The sequence below is a fragment of the Anoplolepis gracilipes genome, chromosome 2 (genome assembly GCF_047496725.1).
Source record: "Anoplolepis gracilipes chromosome 2, ASM4749672v1, whole genome shotgun sequence".
Lineage (NCBI taxonomy): Eukaryota > Metazoa > Arthropoda > Insecta > Hymenoptera > Formicidae > Anoplolepis > Anoplolepis gracilipes.
Window position 1 is genome coordinate 19,430,729 of NC_132971.1, and position 27,618 is coordinate 19,458,346.

The 27,618-nt window shown below is 38.3% G+C and overlaps 1 protein-coding gene across 1 annotated transcript; it reads left to right on the forward strand.

The window, feature by feature from the left end:
• Positions 1 to 167: 167 nt before the first annotated feature.
• On the forward strand, positions 168 to 25,540 carry Dnt (tyrosine-protein kinase Dnt). Its single transcript, XM_072910994.1, has 8 exons — positions 168 to 764; positions 18,908 to 19,038; positions 21,833 to 22,239; positions 22,331 to 22,516; positions 22,667 to 22,805; positions 23,036 to 23,328; positions 23,759 to 23,918; positions 24,157 to 25,540. The coding sequence occupies exons 1-8, from the start codon at positions 656 to 658 to the stop codon at positions 24,403 to 24,405; spliced, it is 1,674 nt and encodes a 557-aa protein (XP_072767095.1). The 5' UTR covers positions 168 to 655; the 3' UTR covers positions 24,406 to 25,540.
• The last annotated feature ends 2,078 nt before the right edge of the window (positions 25,541 to 27,618 follow it).

Genomic DNA, 27,618 nt, shown 5'->3' on the forward strand with positions numbered 1-27,618 from the left:
CGTTCGGTGCACAGCCATTCGATCTCTCGGCCGTGGACCCACGAGCATATAACCATCTCTGGTACCCTCGTAGGTGGACCTCGGCAGAACTCGGTGGCGTTCGGCTACGCTCGGTCGGCGGGCCTGCGCCGACCCCAGACGACGACGACGACCCATGGCGATGGTAGCACACAACTGGTTGTGGCTTTCACGAGGCAAGGCACGCTGCGCGCTCTCCGTGAGTGTTCCGCTCCGCTCGCAGCACATTCCGCGTCGTTTCGAGTCCGTCGTACGCGCGTCGCTCGATACCCTCCCGAACCGCCGTCGGGATCGCGTCTATCGAGACGGCCGCGATAACGAGCCGCGGTTTCTCGCGTGGGAGTGTCCCTCCGTTGTGTGTTTCAACGCGAGCTGTCAAACGGAGTCCGGCGTGGTTTTTTTTTCCCGACGGCGTGCAACCGAAAAAAAGACTCGTGCGGCGCGCTCTCGAGGCGCGGCGTGTCACGTGCACGCGTTCTTGCCTGCACGTGACGTTCCCGCCACCCCTGCAACGAGGATTTGCATATAGCGCGAAATATGAAATACGGCGCGTAAAACGAGTGTTGTCGGATGTGCGGGTTCATTCTCGCCGCTGTAAATATACTCGAGTAAGAAACGTCACGTGGCGGTCGACACGATGCTCCTCTGGCGACTAGCAGTGTTGCTCCTCGTTGTTGCCGCTGCGCGGCCAGCCGCGAGTTACTTCAACCTCTTCCTCACGCAGATGGAGGTCCGCAAGCTAATGGGTAAATATTTTATATTAGATTGCTAATATTTTTTTAACATTTATTATAAGGCATGACAAACAGACGAAAATAGAAAGCTGTTTGTTCAACTGTTTCGCCGACGATCGTCTTATTACATTGCGTTGTTTTAACAAAGAGTCCGAATAAATGCGATGATAAAAGAGTAATTAAAGTTTTTTATATCTTTTGTTGCGTATGCATAGTTGTTTACATTAAACACAGATTGACTTTTGCACGTTTTAGTGATATTGTTTTCCGATGACATTAATTATTTTCTAATTTAATTCAGTTGTATATATTTCAGTGTTTTATTATTTGCAATGTTTCGTATAATCCGTAATGCAATCAGTTATAATTGAGAAAAGCTAAAAAGAATAGAATTATATGTTTGAAAAGTTCGAGTGTTAAACGATAAATGAAAGTCAATGTTCTTATTGCATGCAATTTCTTTCGATAGCTTCAAATATATCTTGCTTTCCATGCAAGATAGTAATATCTAATGAAAGAGCGCAAAAAGACAGTTGTATCATTGTTTTACACTACGCGATGAGGCATGTTAATATACTTTAAAGTGTATGCTATAAAAAAGAAATGATATAATCACAACACTTTCAACACCTTTCCTAGAAGAAAACATTATTTTAATTTTTAGATAATATACATGTATTATATATTATTTAAAATTAATCAATAATATTTTTGAATTTATATTTCGAATAGCGTTTATTTAATAGAATTTAATAAAATTTAAAATTAAAGCTAGTTACAAAAATATATGCGAGAACTTGAAAGAGTTCCAACAAAAGATGATCTTCCTCAATTTAAAGTTTTGTTAAAGTTAATTAAGATAATTTTAGATATTTAATTTTGTCTTCTATGTGACTTCTTGAAACTTATGTCAGTTAAAAAAAAATTCTTTCTTCTAATCGAGCGATTACTAAACTATTTTTTGTAGATACAGAGCGTATCTGCGGACTGATGATATAAAGATAGATAATATAAAGATACCAAAGAAAAGAAAGAGAGAGAGAGAGAGAGAGAGAGAGAGAGAGGGAGAGTTTTTCTTCTCTCTTAGGGTTTTTTTGAAAATAACTTTAAACGTTTTAAAATTAATATATAAATATACACGAAACATACAAAGAGTTTACTTTAGATATTATCATTTCATCAATATTTGCATATTGATTGCTGTCATTTATTATTTTTGAGCATTGATCGCTTCTCGCAGGTTTGATATTATGCTATTATGATGTTATGCCTTATTCTTAACACATGTTGTTTTTTTATAAAATGGTGATTAAAAATAATTTGCAATTTGTATAGTAGAAAGTATAAATAACTGTCAGATAAATAATAAGATTTCTAATTTTGTGTTACGTAATGTGATTCTGCCGGAAATTATTTTTCACAGCACATAATAGAATGGAGATATAAATAAAAAATATATTCAATCTAGGACATAGAAAGATATTATTCAACGAGTTAATTACTATACATTAACTACGCAATGACATAAATGCCGAGAATTACATCTTATATCTTTAATCATATAATGACATTAATTTCTGTCGAGGTTACGTGATAATCAGATTCATTCAACGAGAGCAAAACCTCTCACTTCATTCGTCTCTTATTTCTTCACTGCGCGCAGTAATAACTTCAGGTACATGAAACCGGTATAATTTCAAGTATAAATCCGGTTAGGAACGAACCGAGAACAGGAAAATTGACCGTCACGCATATCTCGTATCGGAATTCCCTTTTCAGGCGATCGTTTTCCACTTTGTAGTTATTCTCAAAGTACACGTAGCACGCGCAATTATCAGATAAGGCTGTTAACGGCACATTATCGATAGTGATTTAATCCGAACGAGAGCAACGTTGTATGTGATGAACGAAATTATTCAGACGAGGCAAAATAAGGTCCATTTATTAAATCTCCTATTACGTACAGAATTAAACCACTGTCAAAAATAGGTGTTGACGTAGTAGTTCGATAAATATTTAGTTCGCGCGAATTGTAATTGAGTATTGGACGTTGAATAATAGCTGATATCGGTGGTTCGCGTATTACGCCAACTTTTAAACTGCCCGATAAATAATCACTATCACGCAGCGATTTCATTAGCTACGCATCGTAATTGAAGTATCGCGAGTCACGCACATGACGCATAATCATCGGACATCAATAGTCGGGAAACGGAATGTTAAAGCCATGTTTGTCTCGTTACTACAAACTCATCGTTTTGTGTTTATTACTCATCGTTTTTGTGAATTATTTATGACTCTCTCTGTAAATTATTTAAAATCGAAATACACTAAGAGATATTATTATATATAATTGGAGCATCTTCAAAAATCAAGCACTAATCTTTCTCTTTGTCAACCTCTTTTATACGTAAAATTTATTTTATTGAGTAACATGCTTTCACATGATTTTTATTTTTCAATATAAATTTTATAGTGCATACAAAATGTCAATTTTTCAAATGACATTAGCGAAATTGTCCGTCATTTTTTAATTTATTATATTTCTGTATTTCGCAGCGGAATAATTTTGTCACACACTCAAAAAGTTTTTTATCAGAAATAATATAAAAATAAATATTATATACATATATTTGCTACTTAAAAATTACATTTAAAAAAAGTTTTATTGGAACGTACGCAAATTCGACCTTTAGATTTGATTAATAAGAAATGCATTTAGATAGCTAAGAGAAACGACAAAATCTGTGTAACAAATTATGGCATGCATTGTAGAACTGCGAATAATAGTTTTATATATTTGAAGGTAGAGACACATTTATAAATAAGAGAAACGTTCTTCGAGTTCTTGCCATTGCCTGCCACCCATCGAGCGCGATAAAACCGCTTTTTCTTCTCTTGATCTCCGGCTGTTCCATTCTCACGCTTTCGGTCCTCCTTATCGGTCGTCGCATGCTCTCGTCGGATTTCATTTGTGTGCCACGTTAGTCAAAAATCGTCGCTCGAATCGCTGCACCGGAAACGAATGGGAGCCACTCGATGGCGTGGTGCGGGCGGACAGACTTTCCAATATTTCCTCGATAACTTCCACCGCGGAGGATAATTCGTTTCCGGTCCGCTGGACCGCGAAAACCATCCGCCTCGTTGCCTCTCTCGTCGTAGGGTACGAAGGGGTACGTAGGGTACGATGTATAGGGTGACACGCGGAGATCTCGCGACACCTGAACCCGCTCGGGACTCTCTCCCCGAGGAAGTGCGTTCGCGCGTGGGATTGCGTGTTTTGCCGCACGCACGACTCTCAATTGACGTCTCGAGCACGTTTCGCACGTGTCGAATTGCACGCGGGAACGTGAATTACGATTTTTCATCACGTTCTGAACGAAGCGCGACACACGCTATGATTCGTGAGACACACTTCGCTCGTTGGGAATAATAGTATTTGATTGAAGAAAATTGAACAAAGATTGCACATTCAGTGATTAAGATTTGCACATATGTACATAATAGAGACACGTGACTAATATTTTTTTTTCTTCTTAATACAGAAGAAAGATTTTATTATTGGTCATATATTATTGAAATATTTATATGTGATTTGATCACATCTTCAACATGTTTCACGCTCATATATAAAGTAAAACGCAAAAAAATTAAAATCAACAGTATTGTGTACTTACGACTATACGAGTTATATCGTTTTCACTTCAATTAATTTATTGCAGCACGAATGGGGAATCAGAGGCGCGATATTGAACGTTTAAATCACGCAAATGATGCATTGTAATTAAAGATAAAGATTTATGATTGCATACAAAATTGCAGAGTTGCATTTACATTGGGCCATATCGTTAATTATAGCTCTGTGTATCTTTCATAATAACATCGTTGACCTCATTGCAACATGGCGGGAAATCATGGTGTAATAAAGTCTACAGAATTAAATTATAGAATTAATGATACTAAATTAATGTCATCAGTACTATTGTTGTTATAAACGTTATAAGTTTTTTCCACGAAAAAAAAACGGATGCTTTGACTTATTAATTTTTTTTAAATATTAAATGATCTTGATTAACTTAGATTTAAATCAGAGGGAATTGAGGCCCTAATTAATTTCATGCAGTTTCAATCATTAAAAAATTGTTTTTTCTCCAAACTTTTAATTATCCAGGCAAAAGAGAGAAATTTTAAAGACTATAAAAAGTGTCTTCAGTAATAATTAATTGATTATAAACTTGACGTAAAACGGTTAATTTTGAAATAGAAGAGTACATCGATGTCTCTATATTCAAAGAATTCACAAACTATCGCAAATACGTGCTCGAACAGCAGTTTGTAACTACGATGCAAATAGAACCGGCAAGTAAATACGGCGCGACGTACGAATTTAACATAAATAGATATTAATAGACATTCCAACCGGGTGGAGTCGCATTCTTCGAAGTTCACGCAAGTCTCTCTATGTTTGACCGCGCGATGCTTGAAACTCGCATACCCATCTATTCGAAGCCAAGCTAGCCACAATGATTCGAGAGCGAGAGGCAGACGCTCTTGTCGATATATATGTGGTTCCGACTGACAACGTGATAAGTCATTGTACCGTTTTCAATCATGGCTCCATGTCGATGACGACGGGCCCCATCGGAGGAGTGTTGCGGGGGAGTCCGTCCTTCGTTCCTTCTACGAAACACAGCAGTAAATTTCTACGTCTACATGACTGCGCGAAAGGCACCTCGACCACCTTCGTTCGCAAAGGAAACCACTCGCGGCTTGGCATTATAATATACGAGAGGCGTAATAAAATATTATAACGAGGTCCTTGTTAAACGTCGACGGCAGCGGGGTGGGGGTGGGGGTGGGGAGGGGAGAGTTGCAGGACCGGCTCTAGTTTGTTTAGACAACGAATAATCGACACGATCACTCCTCTTCGTTTTACACACGTGCGAGGGACGCGGCTTGTCTCTCTTTCTCTTTTCCTTCGTTGGTACCTACCTTGCGCAAGTCTTTTTTCCTACCTTCTTCCTTTTATCGCTTTCTCGTTTAGTCCTGAGTAGAGGGCCAGCCCTTAGATGGCCCCTTCGATACACACCGATTTTGAAACACGGCCCTTGTGCCTCGCAACCAGCACAGGCTGCTGTCCGTGTTTTTTGAACCGTATGTAGGACATGGAGAAGGTTTCCGATTTCCGTATTCTTTATATATATATATATATATAAGGTTTCCCGTTTCTTCCGCCTGGTCTTCCCGCGATCCATCCACCTGCGATCGGAAAATTGATCTCGATCATAAGCGTTCTTCTGATCGGTATCCGTCTACCTGTATAACCGGCGATGACGAAAGCGAAGGAATAATCTCGGTTGAGTATTGAATGTAAGTAAGGACCCGATCGGTCGCCGTATAAATTCTCCGTCGTAATGGCGGTCGATAAATTGCGCCAAGAGCGGTAAGCAGGTGGCAAAGACACAGTCTTAAAATTTGGGACTTATCTGGAAGCCTTATGCAGGCCCCGAATATATACACGTTCGCGCGACATAAGATCGTGTGGCGTTAACTTGGATAAGATAAGACGGAATTCCACCGGTGCCAAGTTACATTCTTCTTTCTCCGATTTCACGCAGTCCGAGACATGTAAGGTAAATTATGTTTAATCGCCCATCGATTCTCGCGATCGTGTTGCTGGTCGTGTTGCTGGTCGTGTTTGTCGTCGTCATCGCAGGCATCTCGGAAAGGATAATTTTCGTTTCCATTTATTTATATTTCTCGATTTATTCTTGGCTCTCAGCTTTCTCATGTGCCATCAATTGTAATACGTTCACCGTATCATTTTGTTGCGTCGTAATTTTGCCTCTTCCGGATTGAGTTTCCCTCCTGTTTGACAAGTCGCTTTACCAACTATAAATTCGATTTGATATTTCCATTCCCGTCTCTCTATTACGTCGTACAACTCTCGGGCTTGCAATAGTCCTAATAGAATAGACACGGAATAGCATAGGTAATCATTTACTTTTTTAAAGAATATATTGCCTTTGAAAGCAATTTATTTTACATGATTGTCTTATAACGCTTTATATTTTCTAAAAATTATTTTTTAATATTTTATACATCGTATAAAAGTGTGTAGAAACATTGTCTGAATTAATATATCGATGTTTTATGTTTACATTCAGCTAACAATAATAATATCACAATGTAATAAATGTAATAAAATATAATCAATAATAAAGCATAACTAAACAATATATATATATATAATAAATAAACATAAACAACAATAATATAAAATTGCGTTTAATATAAAATTATAAAGTCTGAAAAATTATTTTTTTCTGTGATTACTTAATCTAATAAATGTCGGTATTTTTGTGTATGACGGGATTGTGTTTGAATTTACTCGTAATATAAACGAGCGACGTTGTGCGAAATTAATAGAACGACAAATACGCTAAACTACACCGATTTGAAGCGAGCGTCACCCGTCAGAAGGTCGTGTCAAAACACAAAAACAGCGTACATTCGGACAAACCTACGCCCGAGGCGTCCCTACATTCGTGTGAGTCCGGCTCGGGTCCGACCTTAGCTAGTTAAGGCCTGACAGGCCCATCTTGATGTTACCCGTGGAGTGGGACCGCTTCAAAGACCTCGGCCGGGGCCCCGTGAAAACGTTTATGCTCGTACAATGGCGTAGGGATTGGTGTGGCTGGGTTCTCCGATGCCTGTTCCGCGATAACGATACGTTAAATTAATCGAGGAACGAATCGATGAATCTCCGCGACGAGAGGCCGATCGATAGCAATAAATATTGTGACGCGTCGTCTGGACGGTGAGAAATGCGTGGGAGGGAAAAACACGGTACCGTAGATTTATAATGATCGATGCGTGCGCGAAAAAAAAAAGCGAGGTGACGCACAACGACATTGTAGCAACGATGCGTCCTATCTATGCACGCGGATGACAGAGAATAATTTGGGGCTGGTATATACACAGGAAACGCGCGTACGCGTGTACGATTTCAAGGATGAACCCGGACCGGGCCCGGACGGATGCTGCGCCCGTGTCCGCATCAATCTTCGGCTCCTCGTTAAGATCCGCGCCTTAAGTTTTCACTTGTGTGCGGGCTGGTTCGCTCGTTTGGCTTCGCCTAACGTATGCGTTTCAGGGCCGCGTCTTCGACTGTGCTAGTGCTGGGACATTTATATGAGATGCCGTCGAGGTGGAAGAAGCGGAACCCCCGTGGATTTTCTTTCGAAAGAGAGACAGCAACCCTCGGCACTTTCTCGCATTTTATTTATTTTGGAACGAAAGAAGGAAACCCTGGAACACACAATCTGTATATCGTTTCTGTCCAGTCTTGATACTTTTAGCAACACATGTTATCTTTCTCAGGTGGGTTGATCTTGAGGGTTTTGACAAGTCGAATTCCAAGAATTCTCTAATGTTTTGTCTAGTTTGTTTATCTCACGAAAAGAAAACAGAGGTCGAATTCTGTTGAAAATCTAAAGTTATATACTTTCGTCTTGTACATTATTGTTGCTCTCAGAAAGGTGCAATTATTTTGTCTTAATTAGATTCTTCGGAAATAAGTCTTTTACATTGCAAGTATACATTATACACAATAATTTTTATGTCAATTTTAAAATATCGCTGCGCATTGCTCTGAATATATATCAATATTTATTATTAATATTAATTTCCGAATTATTTGTCTGAACTACAATTTCTGTACACTGAAGAGCAATTTATAGTTGTCAAATTGGATAGCATCATCATTCGAATCATCGTATAATGGAATTGATCTCTCGCAGAGACCTCGTTTGTCCCGAGAGATTTCAAAGACGCTGTTGCGTGGAGCGAAACGAGTGCACCCCAGTTCTCTCCCAGAGCTCTTACAGAAAGAGCGAGGTCGCTTTTCTGTCGAGAATTATTGCACAGAGAGAGAGAGAGAGAGAGAGAGAGAGCAAAAGTCTCTCGGGGGAGAACGCATTTGTGTGGGATATTTGCCGCGAAGCGACGCCTTTGTTGATTTCAACATTTTCTATTTCTCAAAATATAGGACACGCTCTTTGCAATTCTTTGATCTTGCTTGGTTACGTTATCCAGAGTTGAAAGTGCTCTGAAAATAATTAAAAAGCCGCATTTTTTTAATGTACACCACAGTATTAAAGTAATTGGTGGAACTCGAGCATAACTTGGGCGAACATCGCGATTTATATAATATTATATATGAAAAACTTTTGATATAATATCTTATTCAATATGTCTTTCGTACAATACAACTTAATGAATGAAAAGAAATTTACAAACATTGAACAAGTGTCGACATTAACACTAAACTCGAGGATTCGAAAGTAAAAAGTCTGAGAGAAATCTTCATTTAAATTTAAATTTTATGGGGTGTCATTTTACGCCGATTTTATTTTAAAATAATTTCAAAGTCACGGAAAGAACGCTCTTCTCTCCGAGCTGTCTATTCTTGGTCCATTGCTTTGTACCAATGGCAATATCCATCAATTTTTCGCCGTTATCCTCGTGGGGAATCTTTTAATCCTCGCTCGCGCGCGAACCCACTGCAACTTCGACCCTGAGCGAATCCTGAGTGACAGGATCTTAACGAGCATCTGCTCTTTCAAGATGAGTCGTCGTCTCTCCTCAGGTCTTCTGTGGAAACTAACCAGCTCATTCGAAAAGTACCATCGATAGATATGGATTTCCTTGAAGTTCAATGTAAGAATGTGATTTCTACTCATTTCGATAGCTCGTGCATTCGAATATCGCACATTCGCTCCGGTACTAAAACTACAATCCTACCAAGAGAAAATATTTTTCTAACGTCTATTCGACACGAAGAGAGACCATCGGGGACCCTTATAAAGAGTGACTCAACAAAAATCACAGCGCAAACCTGCTTTCTCGGGCCCGCAAACAGTTTCTGACAAATGGCTCCCTAAATCATTCTTTACCTTTTTTTTACCTTTAAAATAAAAAAGTTATTTTCTCAAAATAATTTTGTTCTTTGTAAAAAAAAAACCCAGAATGACTTATTCTTTTATGTTGTATTTGACGTAGAGCGATAAAAATCCAGTTTAAAATAATACGTTGAACTATACAAATCATTTATGAGATTGCGTCTTCTATTCTTATCTGGATATTGTATCTTGACGTTCGTTTAATACATCCGTCGTGTCTATAAAAGAATTATGATTTAGTGTGGACTGTCAGCTCCGAAAATATATTTTAGTATGTATTATCATAATTTTTTTTCTTTTTTAATCAAACACATCTCGTCCCGTCGAGCAATTCTCTCGATGATTCATCATCCGCTGCGCGTCTTAGTTAATAAAAATAGAACTCGTCGAACGGTCCGTGCATTACCAAGGTTTTGCGTTTCGAGTGTCCTGTCGTGTTCCATGTCATCCTGACAGCAGATAGAATTCCGTGTCCCTCCGGTTATCGGTTCATCGGCGCCAGGAAGAGAAACATGTCGAGGGATCCCTTTAAAATTTCGATGCCTGCGGTCTGGAGATGCCATCTCGTTCGGGGTCCTTCCGATCCCACAGCGGGGGACGCCGTCCACTTTTTCTTACGTCCAACGTATATATTTTTTTTTCTCTTTCTCTCTCTCTCTCTCTCTCTTTTTCTCTCTCTTTCTTCCTCGTTTTCTCTTCTTGAGAGTCTTGTAGGAATCATTCCTCGGCAAACTGCAGTGATAAATCGGGCGTGACAATCGCTCCTTGCTGCCACTGGAGAGTCTTTCGGGAAGATTGATTCCTTCGGAGGGCGATTGTGAAACATGTGTATTTTCATAAGTCATAAAAATATTTTTTCATAAAAGTCAAAAATATTTAAGCATCTTTTTTGACGCAAATTCAACAAAGAAAGTAGAAACTTTTTTTTAAAAAGCAATCTGTAATTTGTATATAATTTTATATCACAATTCGAAAATAATATTTAATGTCAACTCAACTGTTATAACACAAAATAAATTTGATTATTGTTTGTAGAAAATGTAGATGTTTTCATATTTTCATGTAAAAAAGCATAAAAATTAATGTATTTAAAATAAATTATGTTAAAATAAAGATTTGCATACATACGTATACAGCATATATAAAATTTTTTACATTTATTTTACGTATGTGTAGGATGTTTCATAAGGAATAATAAATGGGAGGTTGTAGAATCGATTATTCCGATTAAGAGTAAAAAAATTTGTATAAATATGTGTCCAATTGTCAATAGAAATTTAGCCGTTTGAAACATTGGTACGCGTACAAAACCATTATGAGAGACATTAAAAAACGATAAATGACTTATTTTTATATTTATGGTCTATTCAAATAACACAAACTAATAATTAATGACTAACTTACAAGACGCATTATTATCACAAGAGTTGCAAAGTATGTTGAAGTTGACGGTGAGATTTTCGAACAATTATCATGAACTGTAAATTATTTATAAACTATTTGTCTTACAATTACTTATGTTTTATATTATTTAAATAGTCAATAAATATAAATAAGTTATTTATCGTTTTTTAATATCTCCTATAATGGGTTTGTACGCGTCAGTTTTGAACGTCTGTATCTCCACTGTAAATCCATTGACAGTTGGACATGCTTATATGAACTCTTTTACTCGCAATCAGAATAATCAATGTTATAATACAATCTTTCAAAATGTTTATTATTACTCCTGAAACACTATGTATATAAATTTTACATATATAAGAATTTTTAGATCTCGCACACATTTATTACAAAAAATCGTATCATTCAATATTGATCATTCAATATTATATAATATCATATAGCGTATAATCCTATATCAAGGGATGTCGTTTGAAAGGTTGAATGTCGCTAATAAAATCGTATCAACGGAAAAAGGATCTCGAACAATCGGAAAGCATCCTCTTTATGCAATCAGGAAATAAAGCGGAATAATCGCGCGACGTGACGCGGCCGACAGTTGGACAGATTAAATCCGTAGGAAGCCGTTCGAGACGGATTTAAAAGGATCACGCGGTCCGTTTCTTCGACTCTCGACATCCTCGCTGTCTCTTAACGAGCACCTTCGATTGCGCACGAACGTGCCAGAACGGGACGGAAAGAGAGAGACAGACGCTCGATTCTGCGTCACGATAAATCCAGTCGTCACGTAATCCTCTTCATGTCCGAGTCCTGATTGCCAGCTAGTGCTGCCATATGTCGTGCCCGGTGCTGCGACGACGTCTCAATCAACCCACCCATCTGTCAACCCCTGTTTAGTCGCCTTGATGGCCGGTGCCCGATACATATAACGATGTGCTGTGCAATCGCATCTCGTGCGAATGCGCGAGGGGCCGGGTACGCTTCGGGAACAATATTATTTTAGCTCCCAATGCCGGAGAATCACGTCCTGACGTTTGCTTTGGTTCCCGTTTCGCTACTATTCACTCCTCCCCCCTCCCCTCGACAAATAAACCTAAACCACAGTATGATGCATCGCTCGCAGGATCTATTCGGGGTCTATTCTGCGCGCTATAGACGCGCTTTATTCTAGCGAATACTCGCCACTTCTGTATGTAATCGAACCAAGAATGGACTTCTGATCATAATGGATGATTCCCGGTTTAATGATGAATAACGTTTGTGAAACGTGCAAATATTGCCGCTGAAACGTGACAAATATATTTTTGCTGAAATACTGTTGCCATATATACGCTTTTTTTGTAAAAAAAAAAAAAAAAAAATCATTTATCATTGTAGAGAAATAACGTCGACGGCGCGAATTTTTGTACCGACGAGATATTCAATTCCCTTCACCGAGTTTAATCGAAAATAGTTTTTGAAAAAAATAAGTTTTTGCCAACGAAATATTGCGTGTGCACACGGAACTTTATTTTTCTCTTTCAACCTTTATAATCTGTCAATATTTTACGATCAACGAGTGGGATTTCGACGTAAAGAGGCACGGCTGCTGATTTTTTTCTTAATCCTTCCGGAGTCAGAGCTCGTAAAACAGCTTCGTAAGGCTCGACGAACGTGGATCCCAAAAACGGCAGCCTAACTCTGATCCTTTCTTCCCTCCGATCTCTTTCCTTTTTATCTCATGGGCACCCCATCTTTGCTTCTCTCGCTAACGTTATTTCGGAGTGAATTATAACTGGTGTCGCGCGAAGTTACGCCTTCCTGGATTTAACCTATGGCCCGAGGAAAGGAATCGAGGGAGTCATGTAAAGCGGAGGCAGATGAAGGGAGGAAGGAGGCTGAAAGACAGAGAGGAAGGACTCGGCGTTGACCGAGGAGGTTGAGGGAAGACAGCAGGAGAGAGTGTACAAACGACGCTCAGAACTTGTCCAGGACTTATGGGTTATTCAGGAGACTCCTGTCGGCATAGCGGGAGGGAAGAAAGGCCGTTCGATATATGCTAAGCAGCCAACCTCCTGCATTATATGTATGCACACGTGGGTACGAGTCTTCGATACGTGGGCACGAGTGCGTCTACTACGAACACACATAAGCTGCCTTAGAAGTCACGTATTTTCTCTGCGGAATATATATTGAAAGTTAAATGAAATGGAATTGATATCAAAGCATCAGCATTTTAATTAATAGACGTTTGATTAAATATAAGTCTACAATTTTCTACCAATACACCTACATCGTAAAATAAGACTCAGCTCTAATAAAAATGTATCTATTTTAATCTTGCCAACATTTTTAATGTTGAAAGTGATTATTTGTAGTGAGAAAAAATTGCCCAATTTATTTGTATAAAATATTTGCGACGGGGCGTGGTTTCTGAGGTCACCCTCTATATAGACACCCACGTCGTTTGCTCACGATGATGGCGAAAGTGAAAAATATCCCGCGCGGCGCGGTAACACGTACGCGGGGCACCTATGTATGTATGTACGTGCGGCCACATGTACGTATATACATAGTGGCGTACATACACGCATACACGCGCGAACGCGTTATTAGATCTCTCGGGGCAGCGAGCCGGGATATCGGCGAGTATATGCCAGCTGGCGGTGAGATCTGGTCGTTAACCTCGCTCGGGCGGATCATTTTTGGAGCGCCGGAATTTCCTCAGAAAACTCCGCGTGAAACCGCGCGCGAATATCTCGCGGGGCGGAATTTGTCGTAAATCACTGCTCGCCGGTCGTTCGTTGAACGTGGGTCTGCGGAGCCAACAGAGCAACGCGACTCTGCATTCGGATTCGGAATATCGAGATTTACTGCTCTTTCCGTCACTCGTGATAGATGCAATTGCGAGACAGAATCCATGTCGTTAAACAGACATCTCCGCCATCGCAAAGTAATGTTTCTCAATTACGTAGAAAATTTAAAAAAAAAGGCGAAATAATATGCACACATAAGGTTTTTCTATAATTTTAAGATTACATAATATATATTCTATTCTATATTTTGTATTATATAGGATATAATATTCTACTTATATTTATTATTTATATTATTATATTATTAAATATCTTATATTTATTTTTTTACAGAGAATAATTCTTTTCTCGAAAATTTCTCTTTTCTTCACGCATTGCTACGTATTTTATTTCTATTGTAGATTAATCCCTGCGTGACCTCGATGCACTCGTTCGCAGATCCATTCGAGAGATTTTCCTGTTAACCTGTCGTTCGTTCGCGCTATTGATGCATAAGACGCGATGGCATGGAACGGGATGGAATCGAACGAAAATCATGCATACCGTATTGTGGATAGGCGTCGCGTAAATCCAATATTTCCTGTCCCTTCGACCTGTGCGTCTCTCTACCCTTTTTCTCTTTCTCTCTCTATTTTCTCGCCCTTCGTCGCGTCCCCGGTTTCAGGTCCACGGCTTTTAAGAACCTCACCACAGTAGGATCTCGTTATACGCGTACCGAATTTCATATTCGGAAGGTGTTGGGTTTCTGACCCAAAGGACCCCCTGATCCCCCCGCCAGTAGTAAGTCCCTGTTGAAGGCGACTCTGCATGGCCTCGCTTCAGGGCCCGGTCTTTTACTCGACCAGCCTCCGAAACTGCACCCGTCAGCCTCGTTCAATACCGTATTTTGACAACAGGAGACACCACGGAATTTCGCGAACGGTTTCGCGCCTTCGCACGATGCATATACATCCGCTCGTTTTATTCACTCGGTTTTCGTTTTCTAATTCATCTCACGAATACGATTGTTCTCTAAATTTGCTTTGGAAATGTCAATTAAGAAGCCAAAAGTATGTGAGATTTTTCTGAATATTTTTAAATAAATTTTTACCGATATTTGCATTTGATATTTAAAATAGTGCATAGAATGCAAAATTGTATATAAAGAAAAATTCCTAATTTGAAGATCTTGTTATAAAATTTATTACATAAGAAATTGTGCACGATATATTTTTTTTCTTCGTTCTTTAATCCTTTGCGGATCTATGTTAAAAAAAAAATTTTATAAAATTCTGCAGATATTTGTATAAAAATATTTACTTTTAATTTTTTTTGTTCTTTAATTATTTAAATTGATAGATTATATTTTTAAACCACAATGTTTAATCTTATTATAAATAAAAAGATTCACGCAGTATAAAGACGCTATTACCTGAAAAAATCTTCTCGATATCCTCAGATTCGTTTAGAGAGATTACGCAGACGCTTTCATTCTAATAATACTTCACTGTCTTGAACACGTCTTATCCTCACTCTCGGTGTCCGTTCTATTATTCGACAAGCTTTACTCGTCAACGTGGCTCAATGCCGTATTTTGACAGCGCAGAATACCATGGCGTGTGAAAGTTCTCCGGCTGCGCTTGTATTTCACCATTTTTCTTTATAAGCCTATTCGGCTCATTTAACGAAAGTAAAAAGTATTTCTTTAGAATTATTACGTCTCTAGACCTAGACAATTGCGCAAGCTGGAAACTACCGCAGTGAGAGATGGTTTGCTTCAAACAGCGTCAAATATTCAGACTATCGTATTCTTACGTGAGGAGCGTGGCAAATTTTAGTATTTTCTTTCTATGGCCTGTATCCTTGAGCTCGTATCTATTGCTAAATGTGTTTTTATATATTTTATATAGACACATTTAGCGACAAATGTGAGTTCATTGTCAGAATACGGGTCTTTGCATTTGTTATTTGTTTCTTTTACTTTCATCTTTTATGTACAGTTCTATTTCTTAATATAGTTTTTTTGTTGCTGAAGGAAGTGTTTCAAACATTTTGGAATTACAAAAGAGTTTTGCACTCTAATAAAAATTTGTAAAATTTGTAAATATTTAAGATATTTTTAATTAATGTGCGACTTTATCTTAGCGTGACTTTATAAAGGAACTGTATAAAGTTTTTTCATTATTTTAATATTAATACTTTATTAATTTAATTATTAAATACGAGATATTTTTTATTTTTATGACATTAAAAATTAAATTATTTTAAATTTTATCGAGTCTTTCAAGAGATATTCGAATTATGATATAAATTTTGATATTATGCAAGTCGGTAATAATTTAAAAAAAATTTTTTTTTGTTAAGAAAGAAAACTTTTGTAGTCTATATAGATATAATATATATTATATTAAGATATATATATATTTATTATTACACTTGGATAGCCACATTTGCCAATGGTTAGAAGCTCCTCTTGCTTTTCATATTGTAATTTTCTCTCGCAAAAGTGGCAATAATTCGCTATTCCGTTCAGCGGACACGGTAATCGGTAGTTTGTAGGACGCGGCAGGCACGACTTCTGCGAAAGAAGGTGCCCTGGCAGAATCCCTCGTGACAATTGTGTCTGGAAGCAGTTGCAAGGGTCGACGCCTTTACTGAAAGGGCTTTTCTCTCTCTCTCTCTTTCGCTTTTAAGTTTCTCCCTGTCCTTTGCCGCTGGCTTACACTTCTCTGTCGCTTTCTGGTTCGCGCGCGGTAGGCACAACGGACATCAAAGAACCTTTGGTACCCCTCGACCTGTTTCCACCCACTCACAAAGTTCCCGCATAATCGCGCGGGAAGAGTGCCAAAGAGGCTGATGCCACCCTTCTCGCTTGGATAAGAGGCGAAAAGCAAGCTGCGATAACGAGGTCATAGTCGGAACGACAAGGTCATCGACGAGGCAAAGTTATCTTTGATGCCGGAAGGATTACTTTACCTTCCGATGCGCAGGAGTGGAGTGGACTGTGTGCCGGATTAACGATCGTGAAAGGTTCCCTTGAGACGGAGAATATATACGCACGAATTGGATTATCTGGGTAGAAACATACCGAGGCGCAATTAATTACTGTCTAGTCTGATCTTTATCCTTCTGGGATTGAGTCGTATATTATTCGTAAAGCAGTGAATTTCCAAAAGGGAATATAACAATGATGTTTGCCGTTTACGATCGTATTCGCTGTATCCGTCGTGTTCAAAGGCAACGAGCGCATCTGTCGTTGGTCTCTCTGTTGGCCTTTTTCACGTCACTAAGATTTTGTGGAGAAATCGATTTTTATAGCAGGTAGTCTGAATAGATTTTCGTAGGCCTTTCAAAAATCGGAATAATTATTTTCGAGAAGGAAAATCCACGCGCGATGGCTTCGTCCCTCGTGCTGTTTACGAAGATCGCCACGACGGGGATCCTATCCTCGCATCGGGATAGGAGAGCGAGAGGGACTTAGGTCGTAGAAACGAGCGAGGTCGTGAGTATACGATATCTGATGCAGAAAACCGGTAAAGGCCGGAGGGCTGCGGAGGCGGGAGGGAGACGCCAGATCGGGCGAACTGAAAGCAAAGACACGACCGCGGGGATAGGGTGGCGCATTGTCTTCGGGTGACTTAAAAATCCTACTCGTGCCTCGTTAAGCACACGCTATCAGATACAGCCGCAAAGGATGTAGATTCCCTCTTTCCGAGAGAGTAACACGACGCGCGTCCGTGTCCCGGTCTCTTTTTTACGCTGGGATTCTTCTCCGATACTCCACCTTCTCGCCCACGTAATCTTGTAGCTCTCAACCTTCGCTTGGGTCGGGTCGTCCGGTAGCGTAATGTGTGCTAAGTGTGAGCCCGATGGGATGGGCGAGAATTTAGCGAAGCGAATGCGCATCACGCGCCAATTTGTTGCTCTCTTTCGTGTCAAGTATTTCTTTAATATCTCTGCAAGTGTTAATCATTTTCGTGTGTTTAAAAATAATTAAGCGAACAGATTTTTTTATCTTCTGAGAAATTTAATATGTCGATTAAAAAATGTGACTATAATATTATATTGTAAATGTATACATATAATTATCAGCTTTATCAAATAATTATTTTATTAGTTTTTCAAATAAATAATTGAAAACAACACAGTATATTTTACGAGAGAGAAATTAAACTTTTTAGTAATCTTGATATTTGGAGCGAGAAGAAAGCTAATTCATTGTAAATTACTGGAGCGAGAACGCAACTGACAATTCAATTTCAGATTCGTTTCCGTCTGTTTTTCTTACAATTAGGGTAAACGAGGAGAAATATGAGAAGAGAAGAGAGAAGAACTACCGTTTCATGTTCTATCTTAAGCAATTTATATTCGTTTTTGAAAAGTTAGTCTTAACTATAAGCAGGCGTAGTAGATTCTTTATGCAAATTTAAAATTACTATTTTATCTCTTTATCTTTCTTTATAAAAAATTTCTAACTTTCTCATCTGTGATTTTCTTTACAACTATTATTAATAACAATGATAATTTCTAAAACATTCCGTATAATTTTATCTTTGAATATTTGTGAAGTTTTCGTGACATTTAATATACGAATGGAACGTTTAATGCAGGAGTCACGACACATTACTCGTAGATTTGTGGGGTAAACGCACGCTATGTTAATCGTAATATAAAGCTGAATGAGTCACATCCACTCGTGAATTAAATAATGTTCACGCATTGAAGCATTGCATATGAAGCAAAAACTTGCAAACAAATAAATGTCTTCTTTTTTTAAATACAAAAATTAATTTAAATACTATTATTTCAATAAATTTCCGAATATATTTGCAAGAAATTTATGAGTATATTATATTAATACGAATATTACGAGTATAGTATACTAATTAAAGAGAAAAGTTAAACATATATATACAGGGCAATTATATAAATATACAAAAAAAAATTAAAATAAATTGTTATATAATTTTTTCAGCTTGAATAATGCATAAAATACTGAACTTGTTTGTTCTAGGAGTGTCAAATGCAGAATTATTTTATGTCAAGGAGGGCGTCATAAATAAATATGCCGTGAAATTCATTGTTCCTGTACCGGCGCAGCTTCACAAACTTCACTTTACGTGGGAAAATCTCGCCGGTAAACCGGTAAGTTCTTGCAGAAAAATAATACGAACATTAATTTTCTATTCTCTTGCACGCACAGAACCTTAAACACAGTAATGTATCGTAAAAAACGTCATTAATAAAAATGTAATAAAAGTTTAAGCCTATAAAAAGAGAAAATACGCAATTATTAAACAATATACATATATATAATATATTGTACATTGAAAGGCTGATAAATTAATTTATATTGATTATGCGAAGCTTGATTCTGGTAAAGCAAAAAACTTTACGGCACATTAAAAAATACTGTTAGAGTCGAAGGTGTCTAGCACTTGACTTTTGTCAAGACGTATAACGCGAAAAGATTTGAAAGCATATAATAAAGTGAGCATAGATGTAACGGTGTGTCGAGAACAAGAATTATGTGAGCATAAGATATTTACGCGCACAATATTTTCTCGGCGAGTGCCTCTATGTACTTGTTATTTGCATTCCCTTAATTTTTCTACTACTCTCCTCTTCGCGTCTCTTCGGCGCTTTCTCGCCGGGATTAAAGTCGCTTGCGGCTGAGAAACGCTGAAATTGCTCGTTAACATAGGAATCCGCGTCACCACGTAAGACACTTCGGAGCTGATTCTCGTCTAACAGAGCCTCAGCGAGCGTTTTTCAAGGTTCAGCGATTACACCGTTCGAGAGATCTTTAGTCGATCTTTATATTCTTCGTGTTTCTCTCGTGTCTCTGTGGCGTGCCATACTTATCAGAATTATCGAGGCATATCGTTTCTTTCCGTTTCTCAGGTTCTCAGCAGGGCACAATGGCGTAGACTTTTCGATAAATAATGAATTAAGCATATTTTAGCGAGAAGTCGCAAATATTTGAGAAATAGGTATCCATCTGTTTTAAAAAACGATTGATTGATTTGAATTTTGTTTCTTCTTTTTTTAATTAGAAGTATCTTCTTCTCGCAATCCTTTTTTCACCTCTTTACGTCTTCTTATCTCGCAGCTAATCATGTATGTTTATTAAAATTACCAAGAGCCGGCCGATCGACTTGTGTCACTTTTTGTCTCGAATAAATAACCGGTAAGCGTCCTACCGCGCGAATTAATTTTATGTTACTCTTAATGTAACGACGCGACTGACGCGGCCGTGCGATAGTTATGACGGTGAGAATCACGTGGCTGCATATTCATGCGGGATATAAAATCGAAACCAGACTCTCTCTCTTTCTCCTTCTCTCTGTCCTTTTCTTGCTCCCGTCCATGAGTCATCGGCGAAGCCTCGCAAACCGCTTCTGCTCGCCGTCGACATCCGTGGTACATTGACAAAGTGGCGGCGAAAAGTGGGCAGAATGCGGCGGGGTGTCCGATTGACTCGTCGACGATGCGCGGAAAAAAAGAACAGATCTTCAGGAGGAGCGGGACAAAGTGGTCCATCCACTTCTTCTTCCCCAGTTGTCTCGACGTAGCGTAGCGAGAAGAGAGATAGACTGGTGGAAAGAGGAGGAAAGAGAGAAGATGAGGAAGAGACTGACGAGCGACGCAAAGACATCCGTCACCTCCGCGCGGCAAAACCGAGTTGGCTTGAATGGCACTTAAATCCAGCGGCTGTCCGTCAAATCGCGCGGGGATTGTCTCTCGATAAAGAGTGGTTCCGGACACGAACGATTGTACACGTCGAATTATCAGGGAATCCTCGTGACGGCTTTACGACGCATTCAATTTCGATCGGACATTGCGCGGATATTTGTACAGCGCGAGTAGCAATTTTCCTTCTCTCGCTCATCACGCAATGCTATTGCTTGTTGAGGATGAAGCATGTGACGGATTCGAAAATTAACGAGGGGATGTGGAAGCTGCGTTACAGTCGCAATGGGAATATGGGAAGGATTTTTATGTTTAAAAATGACATCCTTTTTATGACAGATATACATATGAAAGTAGTCATGACACGTATCTCTTGCAAGGACATTTTTTTCAAGGATACCACATTCATCACGCTATGCTTATTTGTCAGAAGCAGTTAAAGTACAGAAGAAAGTACAGATATATCGAAAACATTTTAATTATAATTATATATAAATACAAATTTTTTTATTCTATATCTCTTCTAGACTGCTATTAATCAAAATAATATCCCATCTTCACATATTTATATTTTGTAACGTATGAATAAAGTGTCACTGATTGTAAATTATTCAGAAGAGAAATCTCATCTCTCGTCTATCTAGATTCTTAAGTGGAATCCGCTAGTCCATTTGGAGGAAACTGCCTGCTGACTGACCGCATAGCCGCGATCTTCGCGACCGTAAAAGACCGCAGGAGAGCGGTAGATACATAGGAATAGCGACAAGCCAGTAGGGTTGACGAGGTACTTTCTTCGCGGCCAACCGAGAGAACCGATCATCACTGCGAGCTAGTAATCAGCGCTGCGAGCTCGCGTTCGTCTAGCTCTTCATTCCACTGGCCTCTCTTCCTCCTCTTCCTCTTCTCCAATCTTGTTCTCGCACAGTCGGTCCTCTGGACTCACTTTGCTCTCGCTGAGCGCAAATTGTCTTCCGAGAATGGTATATACATTCGAGATTATATAGGAAAGTTCAACGTTTTCTTAAGATTATGACGGAGCAACCGGTTGAATCTTACATCTTTGACATTTATCCCATTCTCGAGTAGTTTAGGTCTGTACTTATCAAATGTTTCGGGCATATGTATATATGTGCATTTTTAATCTTTTACATATTTCTGTGCGAGTGTTCCTCTAAATCTCCCATGAGTCAAATACTTCGAAATTTCATAATCAACCATTGGACAACGGATAACTTGATGCTTTCAGCTGCCGTACACGATGTCTGTGGATATCAGCAACCCTACGGCGCTAAGTAGTTCCTTGAACATCTCTCAAGCTGGCGATATACCTCTCGGTGGCCTGCAAACGTGGGCCCTATCGTTGCACTGCGGACCCTACGACGCGGAGATCGACCTAACTCTCCGAATAAACGTCTCGTTATCACGGAAGAACACCACTCATCTAGAATTCAGGCGGAAGAAGATCTGTCTAAAGGATAAGAGCTACATCGAACCTGAGGAAGTCCTAGTCGCTGTCTCCGGCTCTACTACCGGCGGCCAGGTCTTCTACGCGGCGATTGGTTGTGCGTGTGCAGTCATCGCAGCTCTTATTGTTCTGGTGATGATCTATTACGTGCGCAACAAAAAGGCCACAAGACATCGAGATCCCCTTCAGTAAGTATATGAGATGTTCTTAGACTGGCTAATTTTTTTTTTTGAAAATTTACATAAAGAATTTATATTTATATCGTATTATAAATTCTAGGGAATCCAGGGGTCTCAGCTCAGCATGCAGCATGGAGAGAGGTGCCGGAGTGGGACCTGCGCAAACCTTTTTATCGCCGGAAACACCACCACCTGCGTCCGCTACCTCAGGATCGTCCTATAGAAGACTTGACGATCGTCCTAGCAGGGAACTGCATGAAAGAATCCAGGAAATTACTGTACAAAGGTACTTATTATATTTTAAGAATTCATAGTACAAAAATAATTAAATTAGAAATAATTAAAAAATCTTTTTACAAGTATAATGTGCCATGTTTGCCTATTTTATAGGATAAAATATAAAATAGATTAAAGTAATTTATTTCTTTTGTTATAGATGCAGAGTACGTCTTCTTAGTATCGAAATGGAGGGAACATTTGGACGCGTGTATAGAGGTAGTTATCACGAAGAGGGTGCTTTATCCCCGAGGGATGTACTTGTGAAAACTGCTGCCGAGCACGCATCTCAATCACAAGTAGGTTAACTTTATACTTTCTATAGATATAAATAATATAAATTAATAACATAAATATAGGATAAATAAAAATTATAAAAATTAAATATCGAATATATTAGTTTTATACACTGCTTCTTAAATAAGTAAAACAGAGTATTTATCTTGCGTTAATATTATATTTTAGAGAAACAATATTTTTTTCTCGAAATAGTCAAGATGTTTAAATGTGACTTTTCTATTTTGCAAAGGTGGCTCTTCTCTTACGAGAAGGCTTAGCCCTTTACGGCCTCAGTCATCCAGCATTGCTTCCGGTTCTCGGTGTCTCCATCGAAGACAGAAGCGCGCCTTTTCTACTTTATCCTCACACGGGCTATAGAAACATGAAGAGATTCTTGCTAAGGTGCAAGTTAAGTAGCGAAGGACCTCCGAGAGCTCTCACCACACAGGAAGTCGTCGAAATGGCACTCCAAGCCGCCAAAGGTGTACAATATCTTCATAGAAAGAGGCTCGTTCATAGAGACTTGGCTGCCAGAAATTGCGTGTACGTAAGAACAGTAAATCATTATACATTGCTTTTCCGATCAATACTATAAAAACCTCCATTAAAGTGAACATATCTTAAATTCAATGATTAATTTTATTTTACATATCTTTTTTGTAAATATTCTTAAAAAATTTTAGTATTATATATATATATATATATTACTTTTAATATAGTTTGATTAACTTTATATTTTATTGTAAGCCTGTACGAAGCTAAAAATCTCGTTATGTCTTGTTATCGAATTAATTGCTCACGTAGACGTAATAGACGGTGTGTTACCGTCAGATTTTAATTAGTAGCTAATTGATTATTCCACTTCGAGAAAGTACTTAACTAACGAGGCGGTAATAAAATTACTGTGTGATGCTTCTCCGCTACATACATACAAAATCATCGTCATAAATTCATTAATTTTTTTTCTTTTCAGTGTTGACGATGACTTGAGAGTACAGATTACGGATAACGCCTTAGCTAGAGATTTATTTCCGCAAGATTATCACTGCCTCGGCGATAACGAGAATCGTCCTATCAAGTGGCTGGCGATAGAAAGTTTACTCAGTAAGACCTTCACGACAGCTTCTGACGTGGTAAGTTACATATAGTTTAATGCAAAAATTTGTTATTCAGGAGAATGAGCAAATATCTTATTTAAATATTTTTCTCTTGACAATATATTGCGTTTTAATTTTATTAGAAATTTTTTTATTAAAAAAATTTTAGTTAAAATGCGATATAATTATTTATTTACATCATTTGTAATAATTATTTTTAAATAATGTTTAATACATTTATCATTTTCTCATTCATTTTTTTATTTATTTTTAGTGGGCATTTGGAGTTTTATTATGGGAGTTAACGACGTTGGCGCAGCAGCCTTATGTAGAAGTGGATCCTTTTGAAATGGCATCCTATCTCAGAGACGGTTACAGATTAGCGCAGCCGATAAACTGTCCGGATGAGCTATTCGCGGTGATGGCTTATTGCTGGGCCATGTCAGCAGAAGAGAGACCGACATTTAGTCAACTGATTATCTGTTTGCAAGATTTTCACACTCAATTAACGCGATATGTTTAATTGAGCTGTAAAATAGGACTGGATTTTACTAAGATGTCTCAATTTAATTTCAGAACATATCAAATTTTTATCAAAGAAACAATGTTGAGATGCCAATATAAAAAAGCGCTTTTGTATATATTCTAATATTTAAGTACTCACACAATTTCAGCATTTTTATAGCAATTATATGTAGGATACTCGAGTCTAATGTAATATATTGCATTTCTCTTTAAAAATTATTCAGTTAAGTGTAGTTTGTTTAAGGAATAATTGTCGGCCAAAATCGAATTTAAGACAGAATAGCATTTTAGTGTTACGCGGTGATTTACATAAAGCATTGAAAAAATTTTATTGAGACGTAATACCAATAATATCATATAAAACAAGATACAAAAAAAATAATTAAAAAAAAATTAATTGAAATAAATTTTTAATTAAATAATTGCAATTTTTTATCATAGATATATCGGAGAATCTTTGCAAAAATTTTATCTTTTTATAGATCTCTTTAAAATTTCGGTCTATAATTTGGCACTTTACAAAAAGGCTCTTTGTAAGAGATTGATTATACAAAAAAAGAACTCACAAAAAAATATACCATAATTTTATAATTCGTCTCAGGAATCTATTTTTAGCAGTGATGTCTACTTCTTTGACATACTGTTTAATGACTGAGCACAACATGTAGAAATCGCGTGAATTATTCATACTATAAAAATTAAGACTGAATTCTATCGCGCGTTGCGCCATGTATCTGGTGGTCGTTCGATGTGATATCGCTCATGATTACCAAAATCGGCGAACATACGTTATTGTCACACTGCCACAATTCCGTTTTCGGAAACCTGTACCGCCTGTAGCGAAACGGAGCGGGTTCTCTCGGCGAATTTCAGCCATGTGATACACGCTTTGCTTGCCCACGTGAGTTTCGAGTGTGCCAATATGTTTATTTTTTTTATACTTTTGTACATAGTATGTATTTACATAACACGTCTGCATATACGCGTTATCGACGCGTGTGCGTCACACTTAGATAAAAAGATCCCGTGTACATAATTAATGTGTAACTTAAGAAACTTATAAATGTACAAATCGTCCAGACGTTACGAGCACAATAAATTTCTATCCATACCATAAGCAGTGTTGTCGCTTTAATCTGCATCCACCCTTGACACTGACTTTACTAAAACAGCTGTAAATGTCATTCTTTCTAGGACGAAGGGATTCAAGCTGTTTGCTGGTTATTTCTGACCATTCTTCCTTTGTAGCGAAAGGAAGGGTGCGAACGGAAAGAGTTTCTATTTTCTCGGAAACCGTTCGTCAAAGCCATATGTCACATCGTAAACGAGTCTTGTAATTTGTAGCAATACGACAGTTATGCGAGTGTCACGTGAGAAAATTAACGGTGTCTCCGTGACATCCTGTTTAAAATAACAAGTTTTCTAGAATATATTTTCATTTGTCTTTCATTTTTGGATATATTTTTTTATGGAGTTTATACCATTTACAAAAATTCATTCTTTAATTATAAATCAACTGGAATAAATTGTAACGAATAAGCAGAAATTTCTGATCGATATTCTATAAAAATTTATATATCAATTTTTTCTTATTTTTACTAATAATGTGGAAATATATTGCGAGATTCACATTTTTAAAATCAAAAACAATTTTCTCGACAAGATATCACACTTTGTAAATTCATACTTTGAATGTTCTATAATATAATTGTTTGTTAAACCCGTATCATTTTTATTCATTATTATTTACATTTTTACCCGCTATAATCTACGTATTTTATGAGGTATGTCTGTATAATATAATACTTCTACGTTTATAAATAATACTTATGTACTTAATAAAACAAAGGTATATGTTAGGCTTGAATGTACTACCAGCCGTTATCGAGGCATACCATGCGCTTTTAGATGAGCTATATTAAACCTTTCCCTCTTCCCGGTTTTCTTAGCCATAAACCGTTTTATCCAGAATTTACGTTGTTTATTCGCGCTGCTACACGCGCTGTTCGGCATCTAGGAATAATAACGCTTCACGAAGCACGTTCTGTGGGAGCAGAAACGGCCTTGCAGTCGTTACCGCCAGAACATTAATTTGCAGCATATTTACATTGTCGTCTCCGGATGATTTCCCAATAATGCGAGTCCGATTAGGCATGCTACATTAGGCACTTGGTTTCTCTACGCTCCATCAGCGGTGAATGCGCGAGAGGGTGCCTGGGAAGCCGGAAGCTGGTAGAATACACATGCGCGTGTGAAAAAAGAACAGAAGAGACATATATATTTATACAGTGAAACGAGAGTGATCTATCCGGGGGAGTTTAATCGCTCGAGAGCGACGGAAGCTCGCTTAGATGCGGTTTTACGATGCGTAAAACGTTATCGATGCACCACGCCTCTGCGAGAAAGCCCGAAGAGAATTGGAATACGAATTAATTATTATAATAAGGAAAAATAATATCCGCGAGATGAGAATTTTCTTTCCGGATATTCACAACAGGATGCGCGTGTCTTAACGAAGATTCCGCGTCATTGTGCGACCGTGACGATCCGCAACGCCGATCCTTATGAAAAGGATTTACGTAACGCGTCATATCCTGCGGTCGCCTGACAATCCGCCGCTGCATAATTGCATCTTTGGCACGAACGACTTAAGTGCACTCGCAATGTTCAGCGTGAATGGTTAATGCCTGTTGGCGTGGGTGAATCATTATTCCGTAAGGCATACGAAGAGAAGGGTGACACCGTTAAAGTCGGTCGCGTAATTTATTCATCACTGACACTCTTTACATCGTTTTTAATAAATGTTTACACGAGATGACGGAGGTAATCTTTTAACGTTGTGATAATGAAGGAAACCTTAAGAAGGATCGGGAAAAGAGAATTGTTATAGTTATATAGGGCTGAAAGGGGCAACAAGCCCCTTTTAATGAATTTCAATGAAGACCCCTTTGTTTGCGCCTGAGATTTTAGCTAAAAGTTAGGGGGTGACAGGATTCGAAATTGCTTTAGCGTTGATGTGTTGGCTGCAACAGGGTCCACAACGGGGTGCATTTTTAGAACGAGCCCTTCGCTCATCGTAACGGGTGCGAGATAACGTCATTCATGAGCATTCATCGTACCCTCTGTAAACCATTCACAATAAGCCATTATTACAGCAAAGCTTTGTTCGGCGCGAAAGTAACTGTACTCTACTCTTCAAAGAAGTAGTGAG